The following is a 19652-nucleotide window of genomic DNA, read 5'->3' as shown; positions in this document are numbered from 1 at the left end:
ATTACACGATGCCAGTCACAACCAGCAACGCTATTGATTTCAATCGTTTTTTAATTTTCTTTCTTTCAGGACCGAAGGAGATAACGTATCAGTCACTCTTCCAAACTGGAGGACAAATTCTGGTAGGAACAGGATGTCATTCAATAGAGTTAAAAATGCAAGGTCACTTCCTGCAGCTGCTGTTGTCCTCAGAGGCACAGATATTGTTGGTAGATCGAAGGGGAGCCAGGCAGCCTTTTCAACAGTGTAATTCATAGTTTGCTGTTGTGTAGATCTCATCATTAATTCCAGTGTCATCCACATGGGCAATTTCTTGCTACAGTAACTTGGGACAAGAACACTTGTCTTTACATTACAAGCCTAACAAATGAGAGGCTTCTTTCAGCTTTTCATGACGAAAGTGGGTGCATTTTGGGTATAATTGTGTCACATAATCAACATCTCTCTCTCTCTCTCTCTCTCTCTCTCTCTCTCTCTCTCTCTCTCTCTCTCTCTCTCTCTCTCTCTCTCTCTCTCTCTCTCTCTCTCTCTCTCTCTCTCTCTCTCTCTCTCTCTCTCTCTCTCTCTCTCTCTCTCTGAGTCATTGTCTTTCTAACTCACATAATCTTATTCACTTTCCCTTTACAGAATATGTCACAAAGTGTGACTTTAACAGTGACATCACTCCATTTTGTGACTGGACCTCAGAAGGCTTTCTAAGAAGCCAAATGGAAACAGGTACGTGACTACGTTACAGGCGGCCACTCCTAAGTCCCTAACCTCTCAAGTGAAAAAAACGTTGGAAAATATTTGCGGATAAAGTTATACCAGGTTTTTCAGCACCTTCATAGCTATACCAATCTGCTGTCAAGCCCCAGTTTCTTGTCGTCAGTCGGCAGTCTACTAGTTCACTAGGGTACACTGAGTGTTCTTGAAAGCAGATTGTGTCTGTGTCACAGCGCAGTGAGCGCACATATGACCAGTGTAATCATCTTTAATGGGCCACAGTGCTCTCCTCAGTGTAATAAACCTGGAGTGGTTTGTCTTGAGGACCGCCTCAGAAACAGCAATTTAGCACTTCTGTGTATGGTTTTGCAAAGGATTTGTTGATCGGGTTATGTTTAGGACTTTATGATGGTAAAAAAGCAACAAAAACTGCAGCAATTGTTTTGATGACCCCTCAAACAAATAGACGTAGTAATCCATTTTCAAGTTAATCACCCCTTTCAAATGGCTCCATAACATCTGCTCCTGTTCATGTAAAGCCATGAAGAGCCGAGCAGGGGCAATTGGTTTCATGAGTGGTAATGTATTTCTGTCTATGGGGAGTTTGGTTCATTAGTGGCACTAAGAGAGGGACATATTAAATAGGTAGTAGTTCTGGTCACGCTGTGAGCTCAAAACACATTCATTCTAATGTTCTCCTTTAAATAGGCAGAACAAGCATGTTCTGGTTCACAATTGTCTTGCTTAAATGAAGGTTAATACAATTAAATAAAATAACTCTCAGGGATATATTGCTTATTTTAAATGGGAAGAGGGTGTAGAAAGCACGTCCTGTTCCCTCCCTGATAACATAGCACGGCTGGGGTTTGGAAAGGATTCATGTCAACATGAAACTGCTGCTCACCTGAAGCCAAACCCAATACAACTTTCCCTCTTCTCTACTTTAAACTTTTGTTCTACTTTACTGTGTCCTACTTCACATCACTGTACTCCGAATGTTTCTAATGTGCTCCTTTTTCCTGCATCTCTCTCAGAAGAGCACGCTGTCTCTCCGGAGGGAGTCTTGGTGAGCTCGTCAGGTGAGGCCCGTCTGGAGAGCGGCGTTCTGGATTTGTCAAGTGAGGCGTGTCTGGAGTTTTGGTACCAGACTCCTGCGGAGGCTCAGGGTGTGGATCTGCGAGCCCTTCTCAGAGACAGCGCCGGCCAGAGAGAGATGTGGACCTCGCCTGCCCTGGGTGGAGATGACTGGAGACAAGTGTTTGTCCCTTTGATCACCACTGATGACACTTTGGCACAGGTAGACGATGACAATGGAGACACTCACTTTCATCATTACCAACCTAAGGTGTTGCATTGTATCAAATTTCGTACATAATCCAAACTCCAAATGTTTTGGGGGGATTTTTTTGTTTTTGTTATGATTGTTCAAATCAAATCAAAGTGTATTCGTATAGCCCTTTTTTACAATGACTTCACATGTGCCCATCATTGGAGGTCATATTGAGATTGAATCTATCAAAGAGAGCAGTTCTGTTTAAAATGGAGTATGAATGTTTATATTTAGTCAATGTAAGCATGACAGGTATCCCATTACTACCTTCCAGGTTGTGTTGGAGGCTGTGCACAACCTGCCTGAGGGAGGGAAGGTTTCTGTTGACCGCGTAGGAGTCCGGAGAGGACAGTGTGGTGAGTGGCTCGAAATACTCTAATCACCACCCTCAGAACCGAGATTAAACAAAGGAGATAGTGGTGATCACTATCTTCATGTTTCTCAACAGGTACCCAGTGTGACCTGGACTCTCAGTTCTGGACAGACCAGAACACCCAATGCGTGTGTTCAGCTGGCCAGCTCTCCTGCTCCTCCTCCTCCAAAAACTCCTCCTGTGCTGATGGTCAGACCTGTGGGCCTCAGAGATCCAGTAGCCCCGGGACCTGCACTGCCCACAGCGACTCCTACTGCAGTACCTTTGACGGGGCCGTGTTTAGCTTTGTGGGCTCCTGCACCTACATCCTGGCGAAGGTGTGCTCGCCCCTGGAGCACCTGGCCCAGTTCAGTGTTGAGGTGCGGAGCAAACAGAAGGACAACTCGTCCCTGCCATCCATCGAGCAGGTCAACATAGCGCTGGGGAACCTGAGGGTGTCCATGCTGAAGAGGCAGAATCACCAAGTCATGGTGAGGGCGAGTCGATAATGTTTACCAAGTGTCTTCAACATGTCTTATTAAACATTTCTCGGGTTTAGCCACTGTATTTACGACAGGGCTTAATCCAGATCATAACCACTGGGTGTTGCACTGTTACTATCTTCAAAGTCATTAATCTGATAAACGTTTTGCAACCAAGTTGACAAATGGTTTGCATAATCGGACAGAATTAAAAACAATTATAAGCCATAAGGCAAGACTTTGCAGTTGTTTGAGTTGTGATAAGATTCATTTTGTTTAACTTAAAATGTCTAATAGTCTTCATGTGTAGCCTCATCAGCTCTTGTTGTCTTGTTGTCCTTCAGGTGAACGGTATCTGGAGAAAGCTCCCTCTGAGCCTGAACGGAGGCTCGCTCAAGATCCTCAGCAACCTCGCCAGGGTCGTCCTTGAAACTGACTTTGGCCTGTTTGTTTCCTACGACGAAACTGGCACCGCCCACGTCACCTTGCCCGCCTCCTACTCTGGCAAGGTCTGTGGCATGTGTGGAAATTTTAACCAGTGGAGGGACGATGACCTCCGAACCCCGGATGGCGTGACGGCCCCCAGCGCCAATGCCCTGGTCCAAAGCTGGCAGAGCTCCAGGGAGGGGTCCTCCTGTGAAACCCCTGTGACCCCCCACCCGTGCTCCCCCAGCCAGGAGGCAGAGTACTCCAGTGAGCCCTACTGCGGAGCCCTGGTCTCGGAGACAGGGCCCTTCGCAGGCTGCCTCTCCGTCCTGGGGGCTGAGAGCTACTTCCGGAGCTGCGTGGCAGGGATGTGCAATGCCCACGCAGATCCGTCCTCAATGTGTGACACCATGCAGGCCTACGCTCACCTGTGCATCAAGGCTGGAGTCCTGGTGCCCGCCTGGAGGAACTCGTCTATCTGTCGTGCGTCAATTTGTCACTTCCTATTAATAATTATAACAATAAAGTGCTGTTATTTGTATGTTCCTGCAGCTTCCTCTTTCAGAGTTCCCTTTCATAAACTCATGACCTGCGATGGGGTGAACAGTCATCCTTGGACACCACTCACATTTAACACATCTTTTCACCTCTTTCGCCCATTGAACTGTAGCCTTGGAGTGCGGCGCCAACAGCCACTACAACGCCTGCGCCGAGGGCTGCCCCGAGGTGTGTTCCGCCCTGGATGCGGCTGTGGCGGGACCATGCGGCAGCTGCCAGGAGAGGTGCGAGTGCGACCCCGGTTTCAAGCTCAGTGTGGTGGGCTGTGTCCCCGCCGAGGACTGCGGATGCTGGATGGACGGAAACCACTACGAGGTAACGCGGGTGCCCAGACCATCAGCGCACCTTGTGTCGCGTCATCGCCATTTGTGCAAACGCGAGTCAAACATTGGAAGTTGGAAATATATTGGCGGGGGTAATAATGATTCAACCAGAGGCATAGGTGTTGACCGTGTTGTCTTCCTGGTCTGGTTCCAGAGAGGAATCTCCTTCATGGACGGCGAGTGCAAGCATGAGTGCCGCTGCATGGGCGACAACAACATCCAGTGTCTGTCCATGTCCTGCGGCACGGGGGAGGTGTGCACGGTCGTGGACAGTGTCCACGGCTGCCACGCCTCGGCCCCGTCACCTGCAGCGTCTACGGAGACCCCCACTACATCACCTTCGACGACAAGAAGTATGTCTTCCAGGGGGGCTGCAACTACACCCTGACCACCACCTGCGGGGGGCACACGCCCATCCAGTTCACCGTGAGCGGACGCAACCAGAGCCCAGGCAGCCGGCCTTGGTCCAGTCTGGACTCTGTGGCCCTGAGGGTCCAGGAGCTCCACATGCTCCTACACCACAGCCTGGGTGTCTATGTAAGCATAAACAACCACCCTGAGAAAGCCCTGCCCTGCATCTGTAATGATGCATTTTCAGCACGATGCACTAGTACAATGAAACAATGAATGATGGAATGAAGGAAGGAATTACAGAAATGAGTGGTTGAACAAATGAGATCAGCCGGGTTAGGTGGTTAGTTAGGTATTTGTCACTACGGTTATGTAACGTAAACAGAAGGAGCTATCCCCTGGTATTGGCCTCACTTCACAACCCTCAACAGATCTAATGGCCTCAGGGCTTTTACATCCTGTACAAAGATATGTGTATATGACCTTTAACCCCATCTGTAAGCTAATAAAAGGAATCTTGAACACGGAAATAATCTGCACAAATCACCCAGTTATGAACCTTTGTGTGGCAGGTGAACGGTGCTTTGGCCACTCTGCCCCTGGAACACAACGGGACATCCAACCAGTACTCCGTGAGAGTGTCCCGGAAGGCGCAGTTTGTCGTCGTGGAGACAGACTTTGGTCTGAAGATTCAGGTGGACGGCAAGGGCAGGCTCTTCCTGCAGGTGGACGAGCGCTACTACGCCGAGATGTGCGGCCTGTGCGGCACCTACTCCAATGACCAGGAAGACGACTTTCTCATGCCAGACGGCAAATCCACCACAGACAGCTTTGTGTTTGGCAACAGCTGGAGAGAGGTGGATGATAGTCACCAGTGAGTCACATGTACTGCTTCCCAGAAAGGAATTTCATCATGTCATTAAGTCCCTGGCGTAACATATCAACGACACTGTTCTCCTCATGAGTAATATATCAGTCATTAAACAGATAAGACCCATGGACACACAGATTCAAAGATCAGCCATGGTGAACCACAATCCTCACTGTTTATCTCCTCCCCCTTCAACCCCCCTCTCTCCCCCAGCTGTATCGCCCGGCCCGATGAGCCCCCCACCTGTGACCCCCACCTGGTGAGCGAGGCCACGGCGGAGTGTGAAAAGCTCGGGGAGCTCGCGTTCCAGCCCTGCCACGGCACCCTGCACGCCCAGATCTACATGGAAAGCTGCCAGTACGACCACTGCACCTCGGGTGGAGACCGCCAGGTGCTCTGCGCCTCCCTGGAGAGCTACGTGATGGCCTGCCAGGTGGCAGGGGTGGAGCTGGGGGAGTGGAGGAACGGCACAGCCTGCGGTGAGCGCCCCGCTGTGGTAGTGCCATGAGGAGGAGGAGGAGGAGGAGGAGGAGGAGGAGGAGGAGGAGGAGGAGGAGGAGGAGGAGGGGGAGGAGGAGGAGGAGGAGGAGGAGGAGGAGGAGGAGGAGGAGGAGGACTGGCTCAGCTTCCCGTCCACCTCTTCTTCTTCCCCTATTCTCACAATCACCTGCTTCTCTCCTATTTCACCACAGCTTCCCTGTACTCTCTGACCAGTCTGAGGAACTCGATTTTTTATTGTGTGTTATAATGCTGGCCTGTCTCTCCTCTCTGTTTCAGCTGTTCTCCACACCACCACAACCCCAAAACCTACGGAGACCAGTACACCCCACGTGACTAGTAAGAATTTACATCACAGTCAATATTGCATTCATTGTATTCTTATGTTAATTTGATGGGTGGTTTAAAATCATACATATCAGTCATGTTGTTCAATGGCAGCGGTCACATGCCTCTTATGATAGATACTGTAGGGTCAACATCATCTGTTTGTCTCTTCTGATGAGTAAGTGTTTGTGTTGGGTCTTGCACAGTGTGTCCCCTGAACTGTAACTTTGATGACAACCTGTGTGGGTGGGAGCAACTCATCCAGGACAGCTTTGATTGGACGAGATGGAGTGGATCAACCCCCTCTGACCTCACTGGACCTACTCAGGATCACACCTCTGGATGTAAGGGTTTAACAAATATGTACAGTTCTACATTTTAAGATAAATGTAATCAATGCCAGTTAAAGCGATTAAATATAATATGTAGTGATTAAAAACACATATTATATGTTAGTTCGATCTCTCTGTTTAGCCTGGGTGTGGGTTACAAATACAATCCCAAGCCATTTCAAATACATTTCATCCTGCTTGAAACATCAGGAATGTTAGAACAGAGTGCTGCATAACCCCACACCCATGACACTCCAGACACAATCCATCAAAATATAATTTGACGCAGCTCTCGCCAAAAAAACAAACCTCTCAAATACTTACACGGAAAGGGGTTAAAGAGTGTTGTCTTTTGTCCAGCCGGCTCCTACATCTACATTGAGGGTGATGGCGTGCACCATGGGGACTCTGCCCGCCTCATCAGCTCCACCTGCCAGCTCACTGGCCAGTCCTGCCTGCGCTTCTTCTACCACATGTACGGACAGGCGACAGCCATGGCCCTCAACGTCTACCTGCTGCACCAGGGCAAGGCCACCAAGCTGTGGTCCCGGGCCAACAACCAGAGCTCTGAGTGGCTTCCTGCTGCCATTGATATTGATGTCTCAGGACCATACCAGGTAGGACCTAGCCATGACTCCAACAGGACTGTCAATATTGTACTGTTATTGCAAAAATGATGTGTCAATACTGTACTGTCAATGCTTGGAACGATCTATAAGCATAACTTAATAGGCCTTAGACAGCGATGTCATCACTCAACATCAGAGCGTGGTGTGATGATGTAGAAGGAGTTACTCCATCTTGTTGTTTCTGCATCAGATCATCATGGAGGGCATCAGAGGCTCAGACCCTGGGACTGACGTGGCTCTGGATGATGTCTCCGTCCAGGGGGGCTCCTGCTCAGGTAGCGAGCTGTGGACCTCACAGTGCTCACCACGTTTGTAGTTATTGTTGGTGTTTGTAGCTCTTTGGGCTGTCATCATTAGGTATGTTTTGCATGCACCGTTTGTCGCGCGACTGTTACGGGATAACAGCATTCGGATATGTAGAAAAACATGTGCATAATCTTGTATGCATCGTCACATTGTTTAGGTTATTTCAGGATAGGGGACAGTGAGACGTCAGTTACTTCCATTCCAGGGGTTGAGGGTGTCTCACTTCCAGGTAGGCTCAGTCAAAAATAGAGACTTATCTGGTTACGTGTTGCATTTTTTCATCAAATGTTACTATCCTTCTCACCTTTTCACAATTATGTATATGAATGCTCTCTGCAGCCTGTGACATCGACTGCAGTTTCGACACCAACCTCTGCAGTTGGGAGCAGACGATAACCGACTCTTTTGATTGGACCTGGCAGAGTGGCTCCACCCCCTCCCTGATGACCGGCCCATCATTTGATCACACACGTGGAGGTAATGTTGATTTCTTATCATCTGTAAAATAATTCGGGTCATGGTCCTGAGGGGCCAAGGTGACGATGTTCAAACAGTCAATAAACAGAATGAAAAGTTCTCTTTCAACTCCAAAACATACTGTACATTCCATTGCTATCTATTTTTTTATCTCTAAACTTATCTCTCTAACACGCTATTCAATGTCAACTCGGCTGTACTCCAACCCAGATACCACTGGTCACTACCTGTACATCGAGGCTAGCAGCGTGTCCTACGGGGACACATCCCGTCTAATCAGCTCCGAGTGCTCTGAGCCGGGGCCCCAGTGTCTCCAGTTCTGGTACCACATGCACGGCTCAGCCGAGACCATGGGCCTGCACGTCTATCTGCTCCAGGGACGCTATGCCGATGCGGTGTGGTGGAAGAGGAACGAACAGGGAGATGCATGGAGACTGGCCCAGGTGGACCTCAACACCACTGGTCCCTTCCAGGTATGGATATCCAGAGTCACATGACCATGACTGGCTGGAAGGGGTGAGGGTGGTGGTTTTTGGGAATGACTTTGTAGTACGCATTGGCGGAATATTGTTTCAAAGTTCTTCCTGCAACATTATCTCCTGAGCAGAGTGTTCTGATGTGGGGGGTTGACCTTTGAACTTTCAACTTCAGATCATCTTCGAGGGACGTAGGGGATCAAATGATGAGTCTGACGTGGCCATAGATGACGTGTCTCTTCATCGGGGAAACTGTGCCGGTAGGAGAACTCTCTTTAGGTCTTTAGATTTCATAACAATGCAAACTATGTGGAGGGGATTTCGTTTTGTAACTGTGATGCTGCTTTGCTGCAGATCTGATAAAACCAACAGCACCAGCAACCCCTGGCCCAATCACAACTCAGAAGCCTGTGACTCCTCCTGTCTATACCTCCACTCTACAACCACCAATCCCAACCACTGATAGACCACTGCCCCCGACTACAGCAAGTCCTATAAACCCAACCACACAGAAACCTCTTCCTCCAACCACAGAAAGACCACAACATCCAACCACAGCAGGTCCTGTGAACCCAACCACACAGAAACCTCTTCCTCCAAACACAGAAAGACCACAACCTCCAACCACAGAAAGACCACCACCTCCAACCACAGCAGGTCCTGTGAACCCAACCACACAGAAACCTGTACCTCCAACCACAGAAAGACCACAACCTCCAAGCACAGCAGGTCCTGTGAACCCAACCACACAGACACCTCTTCCTCCATTCACAGAAAGACCACAACCTCCAACCACAGAAAGACCACAACCTCCAACCACAGCAGGTCCTGTGAACCCAACCACACAGAAACCTGTACCTCCAACCACAGAAAGACCAAACCCTCCAACCACAGCAGGTCCTGTGAACCCAACCACACAAAAACCTGTACCTCCAACCACAGAAAGACCACAACCTCCAACTTCAGTAGGTCCTGTGAACCCAACCACACAGAAACCTGTACCTCCAACCACAGAAAGACCACAACCTCCAACCACAGCAGGTCCTGTGAACCCAACCACACAGAAACCTGAACATCCAACCACGGCAAGACCACAACCTCCAACCACGGCAAGACCACAACCTCCAACCACAGAAAGACCCCAGCCTCCAACAACCATGGGGCCAAGTGAGTTTTCAAATAATCATAAAACGCTACTAAAACTTCAACTGCCCTAACATGACCTGATTTTAACTCAAATGATGATTTTTTTTTGTTTTTTCACTCTAGCGCCCTCTTGCCCTAAGAACAGCCACTACACCCCATGTATCTCAGCCTGCCAGCCCACCTGTAAGTACCTGCATGGCCCGCCTGCCTGCCAAGCTGACGAGCCCTGTGTGGAGGGCTGTGTGTGTGACGACGGCTTTGCACTCAAACAGAGAGTGTGCGTGCCCATCCAGCAGTGTGGCTGCGTGGACCGTAGTGGTAATGTCCATCAAGTGAGTAAAGTTATCCATCATTCGCATCCACAGTACTATTTGAAACTGGGACTTGAGCAAACAATCTAGTCCGATTCAACAGAATTGAACAAGCTGATGACATTCATCATTTGCTTTCCAGTTTGAAGAAGTGTGGTACACAGAGCACTGCAGTGAGAAGTGTGAGTGCGAAGAAAAGCATGGCGTGGGAGAGATCGATTGTGACGACAAAGACGAATGTGATGATGATTCTGTTTGCCTTCTAAACGAGCAGGGCCAGTATCACTGTAAATCTACAGGTAAGCCCACGCCTCAGAAACCATAACATAAACCATCTGTCTACTATTTAAGGATGGAAAACCTGTCAAATAGATTGATACATTTTGAGTGTCCAGATCGAACAACGTTACTCAAATTGAGACTAGTTGTTGTTCATCGTCAAAGTCGTCTTTTCTAGACTTCAGCGAGTGCAGCATCAACGGAGACCCAGAGTACAGGACTTTTGACGACATGAAGCACAAGTTTGAGGGACGCTACTCCTACATCCTGGTCCAGACCACTGACCTGTCAAAGAACCTTCCGGAACTTTACATCGAGGGCATCAATGAGCTTATTGACGACCACGATGGAGAACAAAACAGTATTGGTGAGGACAGCAGTCACAGCGAGAGCAGCAGTGAACAGGACAGCAGCGATGAAGACAGTAGAGAGGACAGTGATGCCATGCATCTGAGAGGCCTGAAGATCCGCGTCTACAACCACACCGTGGAATTTCAGAAAAACAGGAAACTGGTGGTATGTATTCAGACTGTTGGTCTGTCCCTCTCTCTCTCTCTCTCTCTCTCTCTCTCTATCTCTCTCTCTCTCTCTCTCTCTCTCTCTCTCTCTCTAGGAAGCAGAATTTTCACATTGAAACCTCAGTCATCCTCTGTCTCTTTAGATTTCTCCCTGTCTCTCTCATTCTCTCTTTCTATTCGTCCCCCTCTACCTCAAGCTGGATGGAAGGACCACTCGTACCCCTGTCTCCCCAACCAGTGGTCTACAGATTCGTGAGCGATCCTCTCGTATCTACCTGAAGACAGACTTTGGCCTCTCTGTAGAGTTTGATGGGCACAAAAGAGCAGGTGACACTACTTCCTCGATTATTTTCCATTCCCTGTCAGAACATCAATCATAATCTTATGAGGAAGTCCAGTAAACATATCCGAATAATCAAACAACCCTTGAATCACTTCGATTAAATTACCCTTTTTTCACTGTAGTGACCAATTCTTGTCTCCGACTATGTACTCTTAGTCAAAAAATGTTATGGTGTAAAAATTAACTGAACAATACAATGATTATTCTGTGCAGAGATTGTCCTGCCACACGAGTACAAGAGGAGGGTCGGGGGCCTTTGTGGGAATTTTGATGGTAAACGGAAAAACGACCTGATGAAGCCGACCGGTGACAAGGCCAAGAATGTACAGGAATTTGGCGAGAGCTGGAGAGTGACAGATGACATGCTGATAATCCGAAGGAGGTAGTAACACGCTCACTGATTGGATGAAGTGTTATTAGGGTTCCTCCGGTAGGAGCACCCTATTGTCATTTGTTGGCTTTTTTCAGTATTATTATTGTTTTTCCTCTGGGAGTCAATGGCAGCCCCTAGACCAGTATAGTAAAAAGTTGTGAAACTTGGCATGTTGAAACTGCCGAGCATTAGTAACGACCATACCAAATATGGCCCATGTGAAACAATAGGTGGCGCTACAGCCCACGCCCCAATATGTCAATTTTCAAAGTGATGCCCTTTGCAGACCAAAATTGTGAAATTTAGTACATACGCCTTACTGCTCATGAGGAACAACAATCCTCAGGACCTATAGTGTCCGCCTTAGTGGATTTTTCTGTACAATAAAGATTGGTCCAAAACAACAAAATTATTGTCCTCATAGCTCCAATTGACTTGACATACGAAACGGATTTGTAAGACATATGCCTTTGTATAGGGTGATAAGCAATTAATAATATATTACAAAATGGCTAAATTACTAACATAAGGGTGAATTTGCACCTGTGGCACATATTTCATGTGTCCATAAATAAGTGCCACATTGCCCTAAGGACTTGATCTGTTCCACACAAAAGGAAGACACTAAAACATGTTACCATGTGCAAAGGCAACTTAACATCTCCAAAATGATTAAATTAAAGAAAATCTAATATATTGCTAATGCTAACATAATGCTTTACACATCTGCCAGTGAAAAACTTATACTCTGATTCAATCACAAGTTCATATGAAGACTCTTGACAATGTATAGTACACAAATCTGAGAAAACGTTAAATGTAAGATGAAAAGTAGATTTATTGTGAATATTTGAAATATGCATGCTTGGCTAAATTTTCACACACACTTCCTGGCCCCTTAACACACGTGTGAGCTTGGTGAGACGCACACACATCCAAGCTTTTTTTTAAAGGGTAGGATGACCATGCCCCCCCCTCACTCCTTGGATTTGACAGAAGGCCTTTGTGGATCTTTGTGTTATTGCATTTCTGATTTTGAATGCAATGGTAAAAAGTTGTTCAAGTTCTGAAACATTGAAAATATAGGCCTTGAGTAACTACCACACCACACATGGCCCACCATTGCCCATAGGTGGCACTAAAAGCCACGCCCCAATTTCCACCCCATCAGTCGAAAATTTCTAAAACTTCCTGTTCATGCCTTATTTATCATGGGAAACCATACAGTGGCGACCCTTACAGTCCACTATGTATGGTGAACATGTAGAAAAACGTACAAATATCTTATGAACCATGACTCCAATTGACTTACAATTCGGTCTCATATGTGTTGTATGACTGCAAACTGCTACAGTATGGGCCTACACAAAAGTTATAAAGTCATTGGACTTGTTTGGGGAGGGTGTTGTGTTTCAAGTTTCCGTTAATTTATTACTGACAGTCTATAATGTAAGTGACGTGGTGACGGCATTGCCTGCATTTGTTATGTTTCATGTCGTGTTACATGGTTTCAGTTGACGCTAGTGATGGGAAGTTAGTATCATTTTAAGGATCTGATTCCTTGAAACTCGTTCATTAAAAAGAACGAATTATTTTTTGAGTCATTCATTCATTTCAACGGGGGGGGGGGGGGGGCCTGAATACGTCCACTATTGCAAACATATAGCCTACTATAAACATCAAATAATACAAATAATCTTGCATGAAATACAAAGCATCATGACACTTTGTATGATTTGAAATTATTCATTATCACACTAGCATTTAATTAGCACGCCACACAATTACACTGCACTGAATTGTAGGTAAACTTACAAAAAAAACGTACAAAAATGACAAAAATAACAAAACCTGTAATCAATCAAATAAAAGATTGATGTAACCTGTAAACGAAAAACGAATATCATTCACATCTAAGCTTTAGTGCTCAACATAAGACTTTGCAAACGTGTCTGTTAGTGACAGACGACAAACAATTACATATGTTCAAAGGGCTTTAAACAGGTTTAATATCCATTGTCCTCATGCACCTTTAAGAAAAAAAAGAAGAAGTAGGTAGTTAATTTCATGGCGCAGATGTCACATTCTAATCGGGTCTAAGCTCCCCTAAAGGTCTGATCCTATAACCGCCCCTGAGATCAACTCAAGAAAAGTTTCAATATCTGTGGTTGTCAAGCCATTTTCGGGCAACTTTGAAAACAGTGTTGCAGTATAATGTATTGGTTGTGGGTGATGATTGTACCTCTAAACCTTGTGCGGCCACTGCATTTCTGCCTTGGCGTGACCTGTGTTGGGAGAGAATAAAACATCATGGATGGGGATAGTGTGTGGGCAGAGCGAGCAGTAGTAGTTCATAACCTACGCACACTTCCTTTAGTAAAGTGTATCCTAACTTTCATAAAGTTATTGTTGCTCTGCGTTCGGTGGCGATACGAAACCGCTTGATTAAATAATTTGTTGTAATGAAAAAATGAAATGTGAGGATAGCAGAAAACAAGGAAAATATTAATACACCAGTCATTTTTACATTTTAACTATGGAGGCATCTATTGGATAAATGTGGAAACTCCTCAGTTGTACACCCAACAACTATTGGCCTAGTTTGCATGCATTTTGAGTTAGTTTTGAGCACTCGTTGGACTGGAAATGTTTGCTGGACATGGCAACCCTGAACTCAGGTGTGATGTATTTCCCAGTCCTGAGTCAAAGCTTTTAAAGAATGGATCTCTGCATGATGGGCCTGACTAGAGCATAGGAGGCCTTACAGAACGCGCTTCAAAGTTTAATACACAAAAGTTATAAAGTCATTGGTGGCGTCAAAAGTGTGGCGTTTTGACCCCATCAGGCCAAGATGTCTGAAAGTTAATTAGCACGCGTTATTGCTCATGGGGAACAAAAAAGTCTCAAGAACTCATAATGTCGGCACTATGGAATTTTCTCTACAGTGACAATTTGTGAAGAATTTCAAAAAATGACTTAAAATCAGCCATTGCTCCAATTATCTTGAACTGTTATGAAAATGTATGGAATACATGTCTGTATCATGTACATTTTGCAAAAGTTTGCAATGTTGAGGAGGAACCCGCCATTAATGCCTGCAGCTATACATATTTTTTTTTGTGGAAAATATGTGGAAAAAACTACAGTAAATTTGATTTTTATTGGTTTTCACGACTGTTTCTATTTTTGTGCTCAGGCGATCATCTTCCCCTCACGCTTCCTCCTCACTACCAGGTAAGCTGAATGAAAAATAGAGACTTATCTGGTTACATATTGCATTTTTCATGAAATGTTACTATCCTTCTTACCTTTTCATGATCGTGTATATGAATGCTTTTTGCAGCCTGTGACATTGACTGCAGTTTCGACACCAACCTCTGCAGTTGGGAGCAGACGATAACCGATTCTTTTGATTGGACCTGGCAGAGTGGCTCCACCCCCTCCCTGATGACCGGCCCATCATTTGATCACACACGTGGAGGTAATGTTGATTTCTTATCATCTGTAAAATAATTCGGGTCATGGTCCTGAGGGGCCAAGGTGACGATGTTCAAACAGTCAATTAACAGAATGAAAAGTTCTCTTTCAACTCCAAAACATACTGTACATTCCACTGATATCTTTTTAAATCTCTAATCGTATCTCTCTCTAACACGCTACTTACCGTACTCCACCCCAGATACCACTGGTCACTACCTGTACATCGAGGCTAGCAGCGTGTCCTACGGGGACACGTCCCGTCTAATCAGCTCCGAGTGCTCTGAGCCGGGGCCCCAGTGTCTCCAGTTCTGGTACCACATGCACGGCTCAGCCGAGACCATGGGCCTGCACGTCTATCTGCTCCAGGGACGCTATGCCGATGGCGTGTGGTGGAAGAGGAACGAACAGGGAGATGCATGGAGACTGGCCCAGGTGGACCTCAACACCACTGGTGCCTTCCAGGTATGGATATCCAGAGTCACATGACCATGACTGGCTGGAAGGGGTGAGGGTGGTGGTTTTTGGGAATGACTTTGTAGTACGCATTGGCGGAATATTGTTTCAAAGTTCTTCCTGTAACATTATCTTCTGAGCAGAGTAAGCTGATATGGGGGGTTGACCTTTGAACTTTAAACTTCAGATCATCTTTGAGGGACGTAGGGGATCAAATGATGAGTCTGACGTGGCCATAGATGACGTGTCTCTTCATCGGGGAAACTGTGCCGGTAGGAGAACCTCATTTCTTAACAATGCAAACTATGTGGAGGGGATTTCGTTTTGTAACTGTGATGCTGCTTTGCTGCAGATCTGATTAAACCAACAGCACCAGCAACCCCTGGCCCAATCACAACTCAGAAGCCTGTGACTCCTCCTGTCTATACCTCCACTCTACAACCACCAATCCCAACCACTGATAGACCACTGCCCCCGACTACAGCAAGTCCTATAAACCCAACCACACAGAAACCTCTTCCTCCAACCACAGAAAGACCACAACCTCCAACCACAGAAAGACCCCAGCCTCCAACCACAGAAAGACCCCAGCCTCCAAGCACAGAAAGACCCCAGCCTCCAACCACAGAAAGACCCCAGCCTCCAACTACAGCAAGTCCTATAAACCCAACCACACAGAAACCTCTTCCTCCAACCACAGAAAGACCACAACCTCCAACCACAGAAAGACCCCAGCCTCCAACCACAGAAAGACCCCAGCCTCCAACCACAGAAAGACCCCAGCCTCCAACCACAGAAAGACCCCAGCCTCCAACCACAGCAAGTCCTGTGAACCCAACCACACAGAAACCTGTACCTCCAACCACAGCAAGTCCTACTAGCCCAACCACCGAGAAACCAAAGCCACCAACCACAGGAAGACCACAGCCTCCAACAACCATGGGGCCAAGTGAGTTTTCAAATAATCGTAAAAAGCTACTAAAACTTCAACTGCCCTAACATGACCTGTTTCCTTTTATACTCAAATAATGATTTCTTTTTTGTTTTTTCACTCTAGCGCCCTCTTGCCCTAAGAACAGCCACTACACCCCATGTATCTCAGCCTGCCAGCCCACCTGTAAGTACCTGCATGGCCCCCCTGCCTGCCAAGCTGACGAGCCCTGTGTGGAGGGCTGTGTGTGTGACGACGGCTTTGCACTCAAACAGAGAGTGTGCGTGCCCATCCAGCAGTGTGGCTGCGTGGACCGTAGTGGTAATGTCCATCAAGTGAGTAAAGTTATCCATCATTCGCATCCACAGTACTATTTGAAACTGGGACTTGAGCAAACAATCTAGTCCGATTCAACAGAATTGAACAAGCTGATGACATTCATCATTTGCTTTCCAGTTTGAAGAAGTGTGGTACACAGAGCACTGCAGTGAGAAGTGTGAGTGCGAAGAAAAGCATGGCGTGGGAGAGATCGATTGTGACGACAAAGACGAATGTGATGATGATTCTGTTTGCCTTCAAAGCGAGCAGGGCCAGTATCACTGTAAATCTACAGGTAAGCCCACGCCTCAGAAACCATAACATAAACCATCTGTCTACTATTTATGGATGGAAAACCTGTCAAATAGATACATTTTGAGTGTCCAGATCGAACAACATTACTCAAATTGAGACTAGTTGTTGTTCATCGTCAAAGTCGTCTTTTCTAGACTTCAGCGAGTGCAGCATCAACGGAGACCCAGAGTACAGGACTTTTGACGACATGAAGCACGAGTTTGAGGGACGCTACTCCTACATCCTGGTCCAGACCACTGACCTGTCAAAGAACCTTCCGGAACTTTACATCGAGGGCATCAATGAGCTTATTGACGACCACGATGGAGAACAAAACAGTATTGGTGAGGACAGCAGTCACAGCGAGAGCAGCAGTGAACAGGACAGCAGCGATGAAGACAGTAGAGAGGACAGTGATGCCATGCATCTGAGAGGCCTGAAGATCCGCGTCTACAAACACACCGTGGAATTTCAGAAAAACAGGAAACTGGTGGTATGTATTCGGGTCTTAAGACTGTTGATCTGTCTGTCCCTCAGTCTGTATGTCTGTGGCTTGTGTTTTGGATTTGTGCCTGTGGGGGTGTGTGTGGGGGGGTGCTTTGTGTGTGAGAGAGAGAGACAGAGAGAGAGAGAGACGTGAGCGAAATTGATACTTGCCAGATGAGACATGGGAAATGCATGAAGAGACTGATGAAAGGAACACCTACTGAAAGGATTACTTAGGAGTCTTCTTGTGTTTGAGTGAATGTGACAGGTCTTTGGAACACTCCCTAAATCTCACTCTTGCTCTCTCTCTCTTGCTCTCTCTCTCTCTCTCTCTCTCTCTCTCTCTCTCTCTCTCTCAAGGAAGCAGAATTTACACATTTAAAGCTTAGTCATCCTATGTCTCTCTTTTGATTTCTCCCTGTCTCTCTCATTCGTTTCTATTCATCCTCCTCTACTTCTAGCTGGATGGAAGGACCAGTCGTACCCCTGTCTCCCCAACCAGTGGTCTACAGATTAGTGAGCGATCCTCTCGTATCTACCTGAAGACAGACTTTGGCCTCTCTGTAGAGTTTGATGGGCACAAAAGAGCAGGTGGCACTACTTCCTCAATTATTTTCCATTCCCTGTCAGAACTTCAATCATAATCTAATGAGGAAGTCCAGTAAACATATCCGAATAATCACACAACCCTTGAATCACTTCAATTAAATTACCCTTTTTTCACTGTAGTGACCAATTCTTGTCTCAGACTATGTACTCTTAGTCAAATATTACTGTAAGTGTTTTTATAGTGTAAAAATTAACTGAACAATACAATGATTATTCTGTGCAGAGATTGTCCTGCCACACGAGTACAAGAGGAGGGTCGGGGGCCTTTGTGGGAATTTTGATGGTAAACGGAAAAACGACCTGATGAAGCCGACCGGTGACCAGGCAAAGAATGTACTGGAATTTGGCGAGAGCTGGAGAGTGACAGACGACATGCTGATAATCTAAAGGAGGTAGTAACACGCTCACTGATTGGATGAAGTTCTATTTTTTATTTGTGGTTTTTTTGAAAATATGTCGACAAAACATTCCAGTAAATTTGATTGATATTGGATTTCACAACTGTTTCTATTTTTGTGCTCAGGCGATTGGCTCCTCCTCAATTTGAGATGAGACTGCCAGGTTTCTCCACGGCCAGGTGTGTTGCTCATGGTTCAGCTCTTCTACAACTCAGAGGTCCTTCTGGACACTTACAGCCATGTTGATGAACTCCCCTCTCTCAATCTCTCACCAGGACGCTGAAACGTTTTCCCATGTGACCCCTGTATACAGCACCCCACAAATGTATTAAAAATAAGTGTCACACCCACAAATGTCCTATTCATTCCAAAACTATGTATTAAATTATTATAATTATTCACCATTTTACTGTACTTTACTTTTTAGGATTAAGTGATTATACCATTTATGGGGCTGAGCCAGGCATAACATGGATTCATGTACAGATGAGTTAATAAAAAAATGCTGTAATACATAATGCTGGTATTTTTGTTATACAAAATGTGTTTTGATAGTCATATTATTAATCTCTGCTCAGTACTAACACGTGCAATTCCACTAAAAATAAATACTTTACATTTAGCAGACGCTCTTATCCAGAGCGACTTATAGTAAGTACAGGGACATTCCCCCCGAGGTAAAGTGCCTTACCCAAGGACACAACGTCATTTGGCACAGCTGGGAATCGAACCAGTGACTTTCTGAATACTAGCCCAATTCCCTATCCACTCAGCCATCTGACTCCCCAACAAACAGACTTTGATGATACTGTTCCCTGTTAACATGTTGTTGAGAAATTAGGTCAAATATTTGTTGCTTAATTATCTCTTAGACAAATTTCCACAAAGTCATTATAAAGTAACAGACTTGCGTCATGCCTGAATCTCTGACTAGACACACTGAAGTCACTGGTACTATTTTACCACAACATTTCCGCATTTTTTATAAATTCAAACAAAATACCCAGAGAAACAGGTAAGACAGGAAAATAGCAGACAATGATATTGTGTGTCTGTGTTTGTCTGTGTGGAAGTACATCTGTACATAAGTATTTGCACTGTATACAACTGTAAGACCTCAGTATGGATGGCTGGACTTTGCTGGTGTTTCTGATGCCACTGCTCCTACTTAAAATATATGGAGGTATGGAACATTAACATTTAAACTTTATGACTTTGTACAATCTCAGTCTTTATATATAGATTTTTTTGAGACACAGCTTTTAAAAAG

At 45.9% G+C, this 19652-nt stretch overlaps 1 protein-coding gene across 1 annotated transcript; it reads left to right on the top strand.

Moving 5' to 3' along the window:
• The first annotated feature begins 632 nt into the window (after nt 1-632).
• LOC146271159 (zonadhesin) lies at nt 633-18900 on the top strand. Its single transcript, XM_084707570.1, is given in 35 exon segments — nt 633-717; nt 1740-2002; nt 2310-2391; nt 2484-2878; nt 3214-3778; nt 3966-4168; nt 4331-4463; nt 4466-4713; nt 5100-5401; nt 5612-5877; nt 6176-6235; nt 6430-6567; nt 6916-7172; nt 7375-7459; nt 7648-7719; nt 7830-7967; nt 8178-8440; nt 8619-8703; nt 8798-9610; nt 9713-9921; nt 10043-10199; nt 10358-10695; nt 10895-11024; nt 11254-11422; nt 14610-14647; nt 14757-14894; nt 15093-15355; nt 15534-15618; nt 15699-16295; nt 16404-16612; nt 16734-16890; nt 17045-17382; nt 17837-17966; nt 18208-18376; nt 18508-18900. Coding segments are annotated over 34 exon segments (7500 nt in total). The 5' UTR covers nt 633-707; the 3' UTR covers nt 18372-18376; nt 18508-18900.
• Nucleotides 18901-19652: the final 752 nt, after the last annotated feature.

This window comes from Hypomesus nipponensis, chromosome 10 (assembly GCF_054491055.1).
Source record: "Hypomesus nipponensis isolate SF chromosome 10, ASM5449105v1, whole genome shotgun sequence".
In the NCBI taxonomy this organism is placed as follows: Eukaryota; Metazoa; Chordata; class Actinopteri; order Osmeriformes; family Osmeridae; genus Hypomesus; species Hypomesus nipponensis.
This window is presented reverse-complemented; position numbering and strand designations above follow the sequence as displayed.